Below are 13,527 nucleotides of genomic sequence, written 5' to 3'. Positions count from 1 at the left end.
TTTACATGTGCACTTCCTCACGCATCTGAGGTTTAACACAAATCATGGTAGATATACGTAGGTAAACCTTGTCAGTGCGGTAATTTAGTGTCGTACTAATGTCACGTACATCTACACACTCACACACAGCCTTAAACATCCTTTTGCTGAACATTCTCTTCTTTTCTAATCTGTCTTCTTCTCTTATTGACTTTTCTATCTCTTCTTTTCTTCATCCGTCTCTTCCTCACTCAGCAAAAACACATAAGCTTAATGCACATCCATTCAGCCACGACTCCCTCCGTTTCGTTCCACACACACACGACCAGAGTTTGTGTTGAGAAGGTTGATTATTGTAAGAAGACGAGACGCTGATTTATAAATACATCATCCGTCGCTGATGAACAATGGCCTTGTTCTGTGTCGACGAGGAAAACTGATTAAAGTAAAACATCATATTGTCTGATTACTGATTAGCAGCAGACTTTTTTTCAACTTGATTTGTCCTCTTGAAAATGTCACACAATACTTAGAGCAACACACTTTTTTTTTTTGGTGCGAACATTGAAAATGCGTTTTAATCCAGTTCACTTACAAAGCAGGTTATTTGATCAGCGTTTATCAGCAAAATTACTTAAAACAGATGTTGGAATTGGAATTGTTTTAGAAATGGTTGAGGAATGGACAAGAAGGATACATTTGGGTTTTCTGGATTTACAAAGGGTTTCTCACTCTTTTTCAAGAGTTTAAAGGTTAACTTGTGTGAAAACCAAACTTTTGTGACTCGCATGTTTCAAATGTTGAAGTCTTCCTCTCCAAGATGCAGTAAGTCTCTCATCATGACCATGTTTTGAACTTATTACTTTATAAAGTTCTCACATGTCTGAAATCTCAGCAAATGAGAGGTTACAAGAGCGGAGTCCATTATGATGTTATAATGGCTTCACTCCTCCTTCCATCTTTATACATGACCCCTGGAGGTGGAGACTTCCTGGATTCATAACGCTGCATGACAAACATCAATGTTTCACCAATCACAGCAGAGTGGGCGTGGTTATGGTAAACACTATATTTCAATGAAAAGAGTTTTGTACAAACAGACACATACTGATGATACAATAGAGGTTTAAGATCTATTTAATAGACACTGAACGACATTACACATTTCAAGGTGACTTCCTAAACATATACATAAATGAGCAGTTACAATAGTAATTAAATCAATTGAAAGGATTATAACCTGCCAATTATTATGTGCCAGAGCTGTGAACAAAAAGGAAAATCATTATATAAATGTATAAGTATTAATACTTACCCTTCCTTTTTAATATTATCATATGAAGGTGCATATAAATGTTTGTTCAACACAGACACTCCACTGTGGCTCTTCCACACATCTGAAGTGGCTCTGGCAGTTTAGAGAAAAATTTGGTGAGGAAAAATTACAGAACGACCAAATTTACCCATTTCATTTATATTTACTATACATTTTGAAAGTAGTTTAAGTAGTTGATTGTTAATGAGTATTCTTAGTTCCTCCACTGATATTTAGAGATTAAATATTGTTTTATTTGACACAAAGGTTTTGGGAGAGAAAAAGCGGTGGCGCCCTTGAAGTATATTTTAGATAAATACTTTCCTCTTCTTCTTTTCTTCTTGTTAACGTCCAAGACGTTCTCTGTGATTCATTTTAAATCTTGCTCTTCTTACTGAACCCTCAATGAAAGCCTGAAGTCCTCAACTCTGCTTCTTGTCTTTGCATCATTCCACCTGGCCTGCACTCTCTTCTGAGTCCCCGTCCATTGCTCTGTCTAGCTGGACCAAAAGACTCCGTACACTAATATTATTAAAGGTTATTTAAAATAAATATAGCCTCTGGATCTTTTGATTTTACTAATTTTGTATCAGCAATTGATTCTTCATATGTTGTCACTTCCTCCTCAGACGTTAAAAAACTAAACTTGATTTGATTCCTCCAAAATTTTGAGAGCATAAAGTTGAACTTTCCAAAAAAGCAACATTTTAATGGCATTCAAACTTACCAATGCTATGTAGATACATTAGCTAAATAAATAAATATTGCGAATATGTTTAGGTTTCTTTTCTTTTTTTGTATAAACGAATATTGACTATTAGCCTCCGTTTATCTGTCAAGTTGAATCTGCGGCTCAGACTGAGTTCTGTCCCAAGTGGCTCTTTACACGGTAAAGAGACTAGAAGACTTATTATTTAGAACAACTAGATAAAGCACACCACCTGCTGGTCAACTTCAGTCATTGCAGCCATACTCTCCTTTTGAGACACAAACATTCTGTTGCTGATTTAAATATCAAGTTTAATAAACTTTGTTAGAGTTCTGGACATACTCCTCCTCTCAGTGTTGTCGGGATGAATAGTGCGAGTTACAGAAGAGAGGGAGGAGAGGAGAAGAAGAGGAGAAGGAGGAGTTTTACAGTCTTCAGTGGTTTTTGACTTAAACTGAAAAAGACACTCTTACAAAGTTCATGTTGCCAGACACCAACCCTACATCCCCCTCTAAACACCTTATCATAAAGTTATTTTAAATCCTACAACGTTTTTACAAATGAATCAAATAAAATTAAAAAAGTCATCTTTACAGGAAAGAGTAAAAAAAAAAGAAAAAAGTAAAACAAGAGAAGTGAAGAACGAAATTGGTCAATAATTAAAAACGTTAATTCTATTTAAATAAAACAGAACAATCTTTAAAAGAGATGGAAGTCAAATGAAAGAAATTAAAGTGTAACGAGTGTCGCTTGTGACTCCGTGGTCTCAGTTCAATGTGCCGACTCCACAGCAATAAAACTCTGATTCAAAAACAAAAGTTCAACTCAGCGAGGTCTCGGCCTCGGACAGCACCGGCGTGGTCACCGACGACGACGTGGACTCGGCCAGAGAGTTGGTGCTGTTGTCCAGACTGCGGCTCCATGAAATGTGCGTGGGCGTGGAGGGGTTGGAGGGGGTGGAGCATAAGGAGGTGGAGCTGCTGTGATTGGACAAGGGGGAGAAGAAGACGTCCTTCCTCGAGGATTTGTGATTCAGCTCCGCCTGCAGGTGCTCGCGGATCTCCTGCGGGAGGCGCTCATGCTCCATCTCCAGCTCCGACTCCAGGTGAGCGTGAAGCTGCAAATGTCATGCCAGCAAAAACAGGTGGTCACATGATGTGGTCATGTGATGAAGGTGATGATGATGATAAAGTCAGCACCTGTGGCAGTTCTTCATCAATCTTCTGAAGAACCTCTCGTTGTCTCACCATCAGCTTCTCCTGTCGTTTGGACTGAGCTTTCTCCAGCTGAGAGCAACACATGTTGACGGACGAGGCGTTCAAGGACTGTGGGACAATTTAAACTCACCCTTCTGATCAGTGACACCGAGTCCTGGATGTGTTTTCTGTTGATGTCGTTGAGCTCGCTGAGGACACACACACACAAGCAGATACAGAGGCACGCATGACACACACAGAGACATAGATGCACACACACAAACAAACACACACATGCAGATACAAATGCACAAAAAAACACACACTCAGACAAACACACACGCATAAACATACGCACACACACAACCAGACATAAGGAGATACAAATATATACACAAACACCGGATACAACGAACACACAACCACATACACACACACACACACAGATGCAGACGCGCACACACGCACAGACACACAGCGTCACACACATGTGAGTGTCACCACAACAACAATCAAAGCTCAACAGCTAAACATTCATACGTCTCTGCTTTGTCTTTGTCGCGACTCTTGGCCTCACTGATGCTGTTCTGACGCTTCCGGTCCAGAATCTTCTGCAGCTCCTTCTTCTCCCTGACAGCATGATGTCATGTTTAAAACCAAAGAGTGACGCGAGAGTGACGCGTCATCAGGTCGAAACTCACTTCTCACAAATGTCTCGGAGTTTCTTCAGCTGAGCAGCCTGACACTCGTGAGCCGTTTCCTTCAACTTCTGGAACAACTGCAGTCACCAGAGAGACCAGAGTGAGTGTGTCTGTGTGTACATCTGTCTGTGTGTACCTCCTGCAGGTGTGTGCGTGCACCTCCTGCATGTAAGTGCGTACCTCCTGCAGGTGTGTGTGTGGGTACATCCTGCTGGTTTGTATGTGTACCTCCTGCAGGTGTGTGCGTGCACCTCCTGCATGTAAGTGCGTACCTCCTGCAGGTGTGTGTGTGGGTACATCCTGCTGGTTTGTATGTGTACCTCCTGCAGGTGTGTGCGTGCACCTCCTGCATGTATGTGCGTACCTCCTGCAGGTGCGTGTGTTGTCTCTCTCTCTCCACCGAGTGTTGTTTGTGTCTGAGGTCCAGTAGTTCTTTCATCTGCCACTCTCGGAGCTGCAGCGTCTGCTTCTCCATCTCCTGAGTCAGAGCCGAGAGTTCTCGCTGCACCTGCTCCTGAGGCTCGCTGGCACAACACACACAGGCTCAACATCACATGAGTAGAACACGACTTTCCTTCTTACTTCTTCCTGATGCTGCGGTGCAGGCTCTTCTCCATCTGACTCTTCCTCCTCTGAGTGTCCGAGTGAAGCTGACTGCTTCGGTTCTTCTGCTCTTTGCTGAGATTCCAGACCTGCAGAAACAAGACCCCATGCTTCAGACATGAGTAGTCGAGCACAGAAGAGAAGTCCAGAAACCTTCTTTAGGTGTTTCTTCCTCAGCTCTTTCATTTCTTTGCCTTGTTTCTTCAGGAGCTTCAAGTAGCCTTTCTGCTGCTTCAGCTCCTCCATAGGCTGCACTTGAATGTCTTCAACACAAACATTTTTTTACAGACACACACACACACACACACACAGACACACACAGTCTTCATGCCTGTGTGATGATGGAGCGACAATGTGAGGAGATGATCTTACCAGCCAGAACTGTTTCTATCAGGTCCTCCTTTGGACTCTGGCTCTGAGCTACACACGCATGCAAAAACACACACATGAGGGAAGCAGAAGAATATCTGTGTGAAGTGTACTGAAGTATATCAGTGTCAGAATATTCAGTCGTTTAATTTAACATTTCAAATATGGAACCCCCTTTTTTTAACTGAAGCATTTAGCAGTTTTTTAAGCAGGTTTTAAGCAGTATTATTATATATAAAATAATTTCAAATAGAATACATTTATTTTTTCCACATAAAGGTTAATAATTTAATATTTATTGAGTAGTTAAAACTATATTTTCCGAATTCAATATCTTTTTTATCTGTAGCCTTTTAAATTCATATAAAAATGTTGCTCTTATTGTGTCGCTACACTTTACTAAAAGAATACCGAGCTAATAGAACTTTCAGCCAATATTGTAACATGCAGAGTGCAGACGATCATGTGACATGTAGAAGCACAATATTGGTCATCGGTATTGTCTGGTGGTAGTAATATATCAACATGTTTACATTGCATTTAAAAAAGTACAAATATTGATTTTTTTTTTGTATTGTTAGAATTGGAATATTCAACTATGTGTAAAGAAAATGGTTATTTCTGGAAACACTTAAAATTCAATTAGGAAACAAAAATTAAACCTTTCAATAGAGAATATTAATTAATAGACAGCATTATCTATTCAAACAAAAGATAAAAAAAATAAAATCAACGTTTGAAATGTTACATTTAAACATCTGTTCTGGTGTCACTGATAGACTTCCATAGCAGCAGATATACAAACAAAATGAAATTGTGTTGAAAGAAGCAAAACGACTTCCATGTCAATGAAAAAACATATTTCTGTAGAGTGGACATCCAGATGAACATGCAAGTGTGTACCTGGGATGGCTAGGGGGGAGTCAGGGGAATCGTCCACTGACCAGGGCGGACTGCTACACGGGGGTGGCAGCTGGTGTCCCCCTGGTACAGCCTTTATTTCCTTTCTGGGGTCACCCTCCCCGGGCAGATCGGAGACATGCTGAACACACACACACACACACACACACACACACACACACACACACACACACACACACAATGTCACACACCACGATACCATGAACGAGCGAGTGACTCACCTCAGAGTTGTCTTTGATCAGAACAGCCAGTTGAGTCTCCCTCTTGTCTAGCGGACTCACGTGTTTGGTTGGGTTGGTGAGGATCTCAGCGTACTCTGATCACACAAATACATATTGTTGCTTTCATTTCATTTCTAATGTAGCCTCAACATCTCTACACCTGTGTGGAAGTATTTTTATATCACCAATGAATAGAACTTTCAAAACAATCAGTATTTCTTGGACCCTTTTTTTTTTACTTCATATTTAACCAACCCCATTGCAAGATTGACTTTAAAGTATAAATAAAGCACAATATTGTCTCTGGTATCAACACAATTTAAAAAAGTGAGCCTGAATTTATTTGATTTCATTAAAAAATATATAAAATTAATGAGGTATTATTCCTCAAATGATCTAATTTAATGTATTTTATTTAATTGATCAACTTCCTAATTTTATATACCAATTTTATTAATATCAATTAAATTAATTTATATACATTTAATGATATACTGTCATCACCACACAGAAAATGTATATGCACAAAATCACAGATTCTGTTTCTCATATTTCAACAGGCCTAGTTTGCTTTGAATATAAAGATCTAGGATTTGGAAAAAACTTCCATTAGACATTATATAGCATGTATAACCCTATAAAAAAGAAGTTATGCTTGTTTAATAATCATTTATATTAACTTATAATAAGATTTATGAAGTATTATATGTGGTGGACGTTAAGTGGGAAAACTGTCTTCTAATTGCAATTTAATTTTAGACATCACATAACATTTTGAAAGGATTTTCAAATCAAACAATTATTTTAGTGGTTAATTTACAATGTAATTACAAACAACTTTCAGCTCTTAATGTCCACCACTTCAAATCCTCGATAAATCCTATTATTAGTTGACATGATTACAACCCATTATCACTTCTTCTATAAAGCCTTATTATTACATTACACTGTCTATGAATGTTTAGAAGACAAATCCAGAAACGATCTGCACCACGTAGACTAGTCCACAACACACTCGGAACTCTGAGGTCAAGAGTTGAGGACTTTTGACTGGTCAGAGCCCCGGAGGGTTTCATGAGACAAGACAGAAGGCGGATCGTACTCTGGTGCTCATTGGGGATGTAGTCTTGAGCTTCAGTGTAGACCAGCAGGGAGGACAGCAGCAGCGGCTGGTTCAGCTCGTTCTTCAGGTTGATGTAGTGAAAACCTGAGGATGAGAAGAAGAGCTCAGATCCTTATTTTCTTACACCACCTGTTCCAACGCTCACCTGGTCGGATGGCGGACACAGGAAGGATGCGGTGGCCGATGAACTTCCCGTTCTCCTCAAACACGGCGATTCTCAGGGACGCGAGCGTTGGGAGGACGATCTGGAGACGAGACGTTGGTGAGGAGGAGGAGGAGGAGGAGGAGGAGGAGGAGTGGAACACCAGACACTGAGGCCAGCTCACCATGTTGAACACAAACGTGTCATCATCCCAGACCGGATCCAGAGAATTCCCGTTGGACGTTTTGGTTTTGTACTTTCTCTTGGTGTCGGCAGGAAGTCCGAACAAGTCCACTTCCACGTAAACGCCCACTTTCTTGTCCGTCAGGAACTGACCCGAGATGACCTGAAGCCAAACAAGGTTGACATCGAACTTGTCCTGATCTGCTGGGCGACTCGCCCGGCCCGCCTCTCACCCGGATCTTGACGGTGTTGGCGACGATGCCGTCCACGATGTTTTCCGTGAACGGGTCAAAGTGTTTGTCGATCCTGCGCATAAACTCCGGCTTCAGCAAGTAGCCGCTGTGACCGTTGTACTCGAACACGCCCATGTTCAGCTGCATGGGCAGGTCTGGGTCAGCGAGAGAGAGAAGATTAAAAAAACATGCTGGAGAAGAAATAACGTTCACTCACCAAGAGTTTGGAAATTCAGCGCCACCATCTGGCAGCCGACGTTCCAGAAGAGCTGAGGCATGTAGTTGGAGCTGTCCACTCTGGTTCCTTTGGGATAAATCCTGCTCAGCTGGTTCTTGTTGTACCTGGTCAGAGGACTAAGGAATCTAACCATCAACCCCAGCATTCGTAGAAATGGAAATATTAACAACGTCATGGAGGATACTCGACAAACTCCCCTGGAGAACTCTTCAGCGTGTCCATCCCTTTAGTTTCTACAAATGAGGACATCTCGAAGAACTTCCTCCTCTCTGAGGACACACATTATTAGATACACACACACTTGGTCCACAACTAGGTAGAGAATATTCAATGATCCAATTTCAATATTGAAACTTAGATAAAAAAAAATGTAAATAATTTTAGTTTTTTTGCGTTTAATTCCGTAATTTAATTTAGTTTTTTAAATAATATAATTTTATTTTTATTCATTTTATCCAAGAGTTTGATATACTAATTCCTATAATTCAAAAATACTATTTTTTAAATGTAATGTAATAAAATCTTAATATAAAATGTTGGTATAACAGTGCCAACGTACAATACCAAAGGAACAGTCACATGATCATCTGCGTGTCTCATGATTGGCTGAAAGTTTGATCCAGTAGCTTGGTACTCTTTTGGTACTGTCTGGTCGCACTATAAAACCATTCAAGCATTTTTTATTTTAATTTTAAAGTCTATGGATAAAAAAATACAATTGAATTTAGAAATTGTATTTTTTAATTAATGCAATCATAATATCAAACTATGTTAAAAAATAATTAAGAAATATTGAATTAAATTATTAAAAAAATTAAATGCTTAAAACAAAATTTCAATAAATCATTTTAAGTTTTAACATACGACATGTTAAATTCAAACATGCAATATTCTGAAGGCACTGCTATTCAGTACTTCTACAGAAGGCCATAGAGAACACTTACTTGCTGCCACCTCGAAGCTCTTGAACTTGACCGGCTCGATGTAGTTGACCAGAGTGGACATTTCTTCAGTGGCGCTCACCTCAGTGCTCGCCGTGCCCTGAGCAGACAGGTAGCTGTCAATCAGCAGTCGTCAAGTCAGCCGGAGCACTCGCTTACCTCATCCGAGTTGGGCTTCTTTAACTCGGCGACGGACTCTTCCTCCTCTTCATCCTCACTCTCTCCCTCTCCTCCTTTGAAGAAAGGCAGTGACATCATAACATCTGTTATTATGACCACAACTTTTACATTTGCCTTTAAACCAAGATGAGTCTGGTACAATGAAACAGACCAAAAACTACCAGAAGATACCAAATATGTATCAGGAAGCAGTGAGTGACTCTCTTACTCAAAGACAGTACAGAAGTCACAGATTATAACTTCCTTCATTCTTAAAGATTTTTATGATGACTTCCACTGTGCAGCCGTCCATTCACTTCACAAAACATCCCATCAAGGTTGAGAAGGAGTTTATCGGTCTGTGAGATACTGCCTCAGGGTCGCACCAACTAACACTTTTTTTTTAACTTCAGGTTTGTCTAGTCACATTATTTGACTGTAGAAGATGTTTGTTGTTTCCATAAAACTATCTTGAAAATATGTCTCCCTTCTCCTCCTGCATATAATTCTATCAAATCAAAATCCATCTACAGAAACTTTCCTTCATTTCATCATCATCATCATCATCATCATCATCAGACCCACCGATGGACTTTCGTGGCTCCAAATCTTTCATCATCCTCTCTGCCAGCTTCTCCTCTCCGTTTGACATGACAACACTTCCATCCCCGTCCACCAGAGGGCAGTCTGCCCAAGATAATCAAAAGATTAAATCAAGCCTGTGCTCCTGGTGTGGTCAGAGGGTTCAAAGGTCACCGTTGTGGGGTGGAGTCTGCTCTTCAAGCTCCCGGCGCCGGATGCTGCCGCCGCTGGAGGGACGATGGTGGTGATGCTTCTTTTTGTTTTTGATGAGAATCTTTCCCATCAGCTCCTGTGGAGAGGGAAGCAGCTGACCCGGGACCAGCTGTAGAAGGGATTAGAGCATAGAGCATTGAAAATACAAGTCAGTGTTTAAACATATTTTGCAAAAAAAAAAAAAAAAGAGATTTGCCAGTACGAGTTTAGTCAGATATCAACTGATATGTCATGTCAACAAGCACCACACAAACGTGATTTACAATAATTAATCATTTTACTGGATGAGATTCAAAACAGGAATTGCATACGTATAAACAATGACACTGTTAGGAGAAAATTTAGCCAACTATTAAAGTATTTAATCATTATAAAAGTCACAAAACTCAATGCCCAGGGGCCAAATCTGTCCCGCCAGGTTATTCAATGTCTCCCAATATCTAGTTGGCTAAATCAAAGCATTGAAGTCCATGTTGATATGATGACCTATAAAGATATCAGTGTTTAAGATAAGAATAATTATTGATTTTATCGTTTTCGTTTAATTTGTTTTTGTTTTTGTTGATTTTTACACATAGGATTTTGATATTATAATTCAAAAAAATCTAAATATATTTATAAAATATAATATATATAAATCTTTTTTTATTCCTTTAAAAGGTAAATTTAAAGCTTTTGGTACAATGGTTCAAACAGACAATACCAAACATGTTATTTGATCGAACATTCACATGATCATCCGTCTCATGATTGGCTGAAAGTTCGATCAGTGATCACTGAAAATATTCCATTTAAAAAAAATTAATGATTTAGAAAAATAATCAAATTCATCTTTTCTATATATGAATTATTATTTTCAACTCTCAAAACAATTCTAATTAAAACATTTGAAGTTTATAAATTTAAAATGTTAATTTTAATAAGTCTTAGAATTTGCACTGATTACATGCATCAATTCTGATAGTTTCTCCTCACAACCACAAACTGTGACAAAAATATCCAACAGGAGGCGCTCTAGCACCAGAGACCTGCTGAACTAACTAACTACTAATACTTTCACAACCTACTCTCTTATTCTGTGAACAAACCAAACAAACCGTAAAAAACCGAGAACAGGACAGATGTTTGCTACACACATGTTTTCACAAGATAGTGATCAAATAAGAAGTCAAGAGAAAGTAGTTCTTTGAATCTTACCGGGTATTTCTCCAAGGGATCGATGAGAAGTGCATCTCCAAAGATGGTCCTGCAGTACTCTGCCATCTTGGCCTGCTGCTTGGCTCTGAAAGCGCAGACAAGACGACTCCAACATAAGCCCTCTGTGTGTTCGTGTTTGTTCTCTAATGGTTAAACAAGTGAACTCACGAGTCCACGTGGTTCTCGAAGGACAGGATGAGAGGGTAGGGAGACGTCTTGAAGGCGCTTTCTGCAATGGCTTCCAATACTTCCTGTGCTCCAAAAAATACTACGTTAGGGTTTCATACATATGCATCTTAATACAGGGGCAACTGTACGATATATTGTGATACTGTACGATATATTGTGATACTGTAGTAACAAGGATATATTTGTTGTATTACTCGACAACACTTGTGTTGCAGATTTTACAGACGCCATGACTCTTGATGAAGTCATAACTGGTTTAAATTGTTTTTAAACCAAAATATGTCCAAACATCAGCTTTAAAAGCTGCTGGATTCGATGGTATCCTCTCATCCTCAGTCATCACTGGGATTTCCTTTTTTTCCCCTTTAGCTTCAGGAGACTAATCACTTAATGACTCCTGTCATCTAGTGGTCGGAACTTTAATTGCAGCACAAAAATGAACAAACACCGTGGTGAATTTTAACTGAAAATCACCATTTTATTTTATACACACTTTATTGAGATACAAACCATAAAGGAACCATCATAAAAATAAAATGTGATTGGGAAGCCAGAAAAATAAATTGATATAGCGTAGTTAAATATTTATACAGTATCATGAAAACAAATTATTGCAACACATTTTCGTATCAATATTTTCTATCATGCTGATTGGCCATTATTAAGTGCTCCCAGAGACTATTTGCATTTGTACCTTAAAAGGAATCTCGGTCGTCATGGTGAAGCCGTGAGTGATGTACGGCTCCTCGTCTTGCGGTCGACCTTTCCAACAGTCCAGCTCCACACAGCGACAACCGGTGAGCAGGACCTGCCGGTACATCTCCACCGAGGACAACCCGGTCAGCTGACCCACTGCAGGGACGCACCAACGGTCGTGAAAGTCTGCATTTGTGTGTTGCAAGTGTGCGTCTCACCTGTCAGGTAAGTGTTGTGTGAAGAGTTGACGAAGTAGTGCGACAGCGGCTGGTTCATGTCGTCAATAATGTCCAGTCTCTCCGGTGGAACGATGCCGTTTTCTTCTCCTCCCAGGTAACGACAGAACGCCTGCAGACTGATCTGATCTGAGTTCACAAAGATGACAAACACTAGGAGTCACACCTGCCATCCTTCACAGAGGATTGATTCGGATATATGTGCGAGCGAGACCTCTCTCCAGTTGGCTGCTGTTGGTCTCGTACTTCTCCATGATCTGGCGAACCTGCTCTCGTTTGAGTGGCGGGTACAAGACCTCGTTGAGCCTGGAGTCTCTCTGTCGACGGTTGATGAAGTCCATCAGCTGATCCAAAGAGATGAACGGCTTCCCTTTAGAACCACTGCAGACACACACACACACTAGCATTAAACCAGACATCGAGGGAGTGTTTGTCTTCAAAAGTCACTCGCCTCTCTTCAAAGATGCTCTGGATCTCTGGCCGGAGACAAAGACTGTCCAGAAACTTCTGAAAGGCTTCCCACGTGAAGTCGTCTGGCTTTATTCCCTCTGACTGTAGAACACAATAAAGCTCATGGGCTTCGAGAAATACTATGGAAGTTCATCAGTGTCATCAGAATATTTAATGCTTAAATTTAATAACTCAAATGTTGGATCTTATAAATAAATGTGTATATTTGAATGTTCAATTATCATTATTATTTTAATATTTTCGTTTTTTATATCAATATTTATTTTAATTAATATTTGTTTAATTCGTAGCCTTATAAAAAATAATAAGGCTACGAGTCATTATTAAAAACTTTTTTATTGGTATAATAGAGCCACCAGACAATATGTTTGTGCGTCTCATGATTGGCTGAAGGTTCGATCACTCATGATCATTAATCACTATAATGGTTCCTTTTTTTAAATGTAATTATTTAAAAAAAAAATCCTATCTTTTCAATATAAGAATTATTGAATTCAATACTTGAAAAAGAAAAAGTTTCAATTGCATCATTAAAAGTTTATTATTAAATGATAGATTCAATTATCCAATATTCTGATTTACTTACTACACTATCATTTTGATATATTTGCCGCACAAACACACACAGAATTCTGCTATTGCAGCGACAAAGATATCCAACAGGAGGCGCTCCATCCCCAGGCGACGCCGAGACCTGCTGAACCAGCACTTTCACAACCTTCTCGCTTCTTTCTGTTCAGTCTTGTGATTTCAAACTGATTATTGAGGCACCCCACACACAGTTGTGCTGTTGTGCACAAACACACAGGACACTGGAGCTTAAGTTCAAGCAGAGAGGAGGCTGTGTCAAGAGTACTGTACTTATATTATCAGCATGAAAGGGTTATACATATATAGATATAAAATATGT

At 39.6% G+C, this 13,527-nt stretch overlaps 1 protein-coding gene across 2 annotated transcripts in view; it reads right to left on the bottom strand.

Annotated features, from left to right (window-relative positions):
• Nucleotides 1–2,297: 2,297 nt before the first annotated feature.
• plcb3 (phospholipase C, beta 3 (phosphatidylinositol-specific)) overlaps nt 2,298–13,527 on the bottom strand; it is a 29,935-nt gene continuing 18,705 nt past the window's right edge. The window contains exons 8-34 of one of the 2 annotated variants that reach the window (XM_087789988.1): nt 12,598–12,698; nt 12,361–12,527; nt 12,129–12,275; nt 11,909–12,066; nt 11,194–11,276; nt 11,026–11,110; nt 9,790–9,937; nt 9,619–9,720; nt 9,034–9,104; nt 8,878–8,974; nt 8,118–8,202; nt 7,913–8,037; nt 7,696–7,850; nt 7,464–7,625; nt 7,283–7,382; nt 7,117–7,221; nt 6,015–6,109; nt 5,776–5,914; nt 4,876–4,923; nt 4,657–4,766; nt 4,483–4,592; nt 4,265–4,424; nt 3,901–3,977; nt 3,740–3,829; nt 3,351–3,408; nt 3,203–3,289; nt 2,298–3,120 (exon numbers count right to left, since the gene is read on the bottom strand). In XM_087789988.1, the coding sequence (XP_087646114.1) occupies nt 2,824–3,120; nt 3,203–3,289; nt 3,351–3,408; nt 3,740–3,829; nt 3,901–3,977; nt 4,265–4,424; nt 4,483–4,592; nt 4,657–4,766; nt 4,876–4,923; nt 5,776–5,914; nt 6,015–6,109; nt 7,117–7,221; nt 7,283–7,382; nt 7,464–7,625; nt 7,696–7,850; nt 7,913–8,037; nt 8,118–8,202; nt 8,878–8,974; nt 9,034–9,104; nt 9,619–9,720; nt 9,790–9,937; nt 11,026–11,110; nt 11,194–11,276; nt 11,909–12,066; nt 12,129–12,275; nt 12,361–12,527; nt 12,598–12,698 (3,162 nt within the window). In that variant the 3' untranslated portion in view covers nt 2,298–2,823. Of the gene's footprint in view, nt 3,121–3,202; nt 3,290–3,350; nt 3,409–3,739; nt 3,830–3,900; nt 3,978–4,264; nt 4,425–4,482; nt 4,593–4,656; nt 4,767–4,875; nt 4,924–5,775; nt 5,915–6,014; nt 6,110–7,116; nt 7,222–7,282; nt 7,383–7,463; nt 7,626–7,695; nt 7,851–7,912; nt 8,038–8,117; nt 8,203–8,877; nt 8,975–9,033; nt 9,108–9,618; nt 9,721–9,789; nt 9,938–11,025; nt 11,111–11,193; nt 11,277–11,908; nt 12,067–12,128; nt 12,276–12,360; nt 12,528–12,597; nt 12,699–13,527 lie in introns of both variants that reach the window. The other variant, XM_087789987.1, reaches the window with a different exon arrangement.

Source organism: Callionymus lyra, chromosome 4 (assembly GCF_982586985.1).
Source record: "Callionymus lyra chromosome 4, fCalLyr1.hap1.1, whole genome shotgun sequence".
Lineage (NCBI taxonomy): Eukaryota > Metazoa > Chordata > Actinopteri > Syngnathiformes > Callionymidae > Callionymus > Callionymus lyra.
Note: the sequence above shows the minus strand (reverse complement) of the source record. Positions and strands in the feature narration are given on the sequence as shown.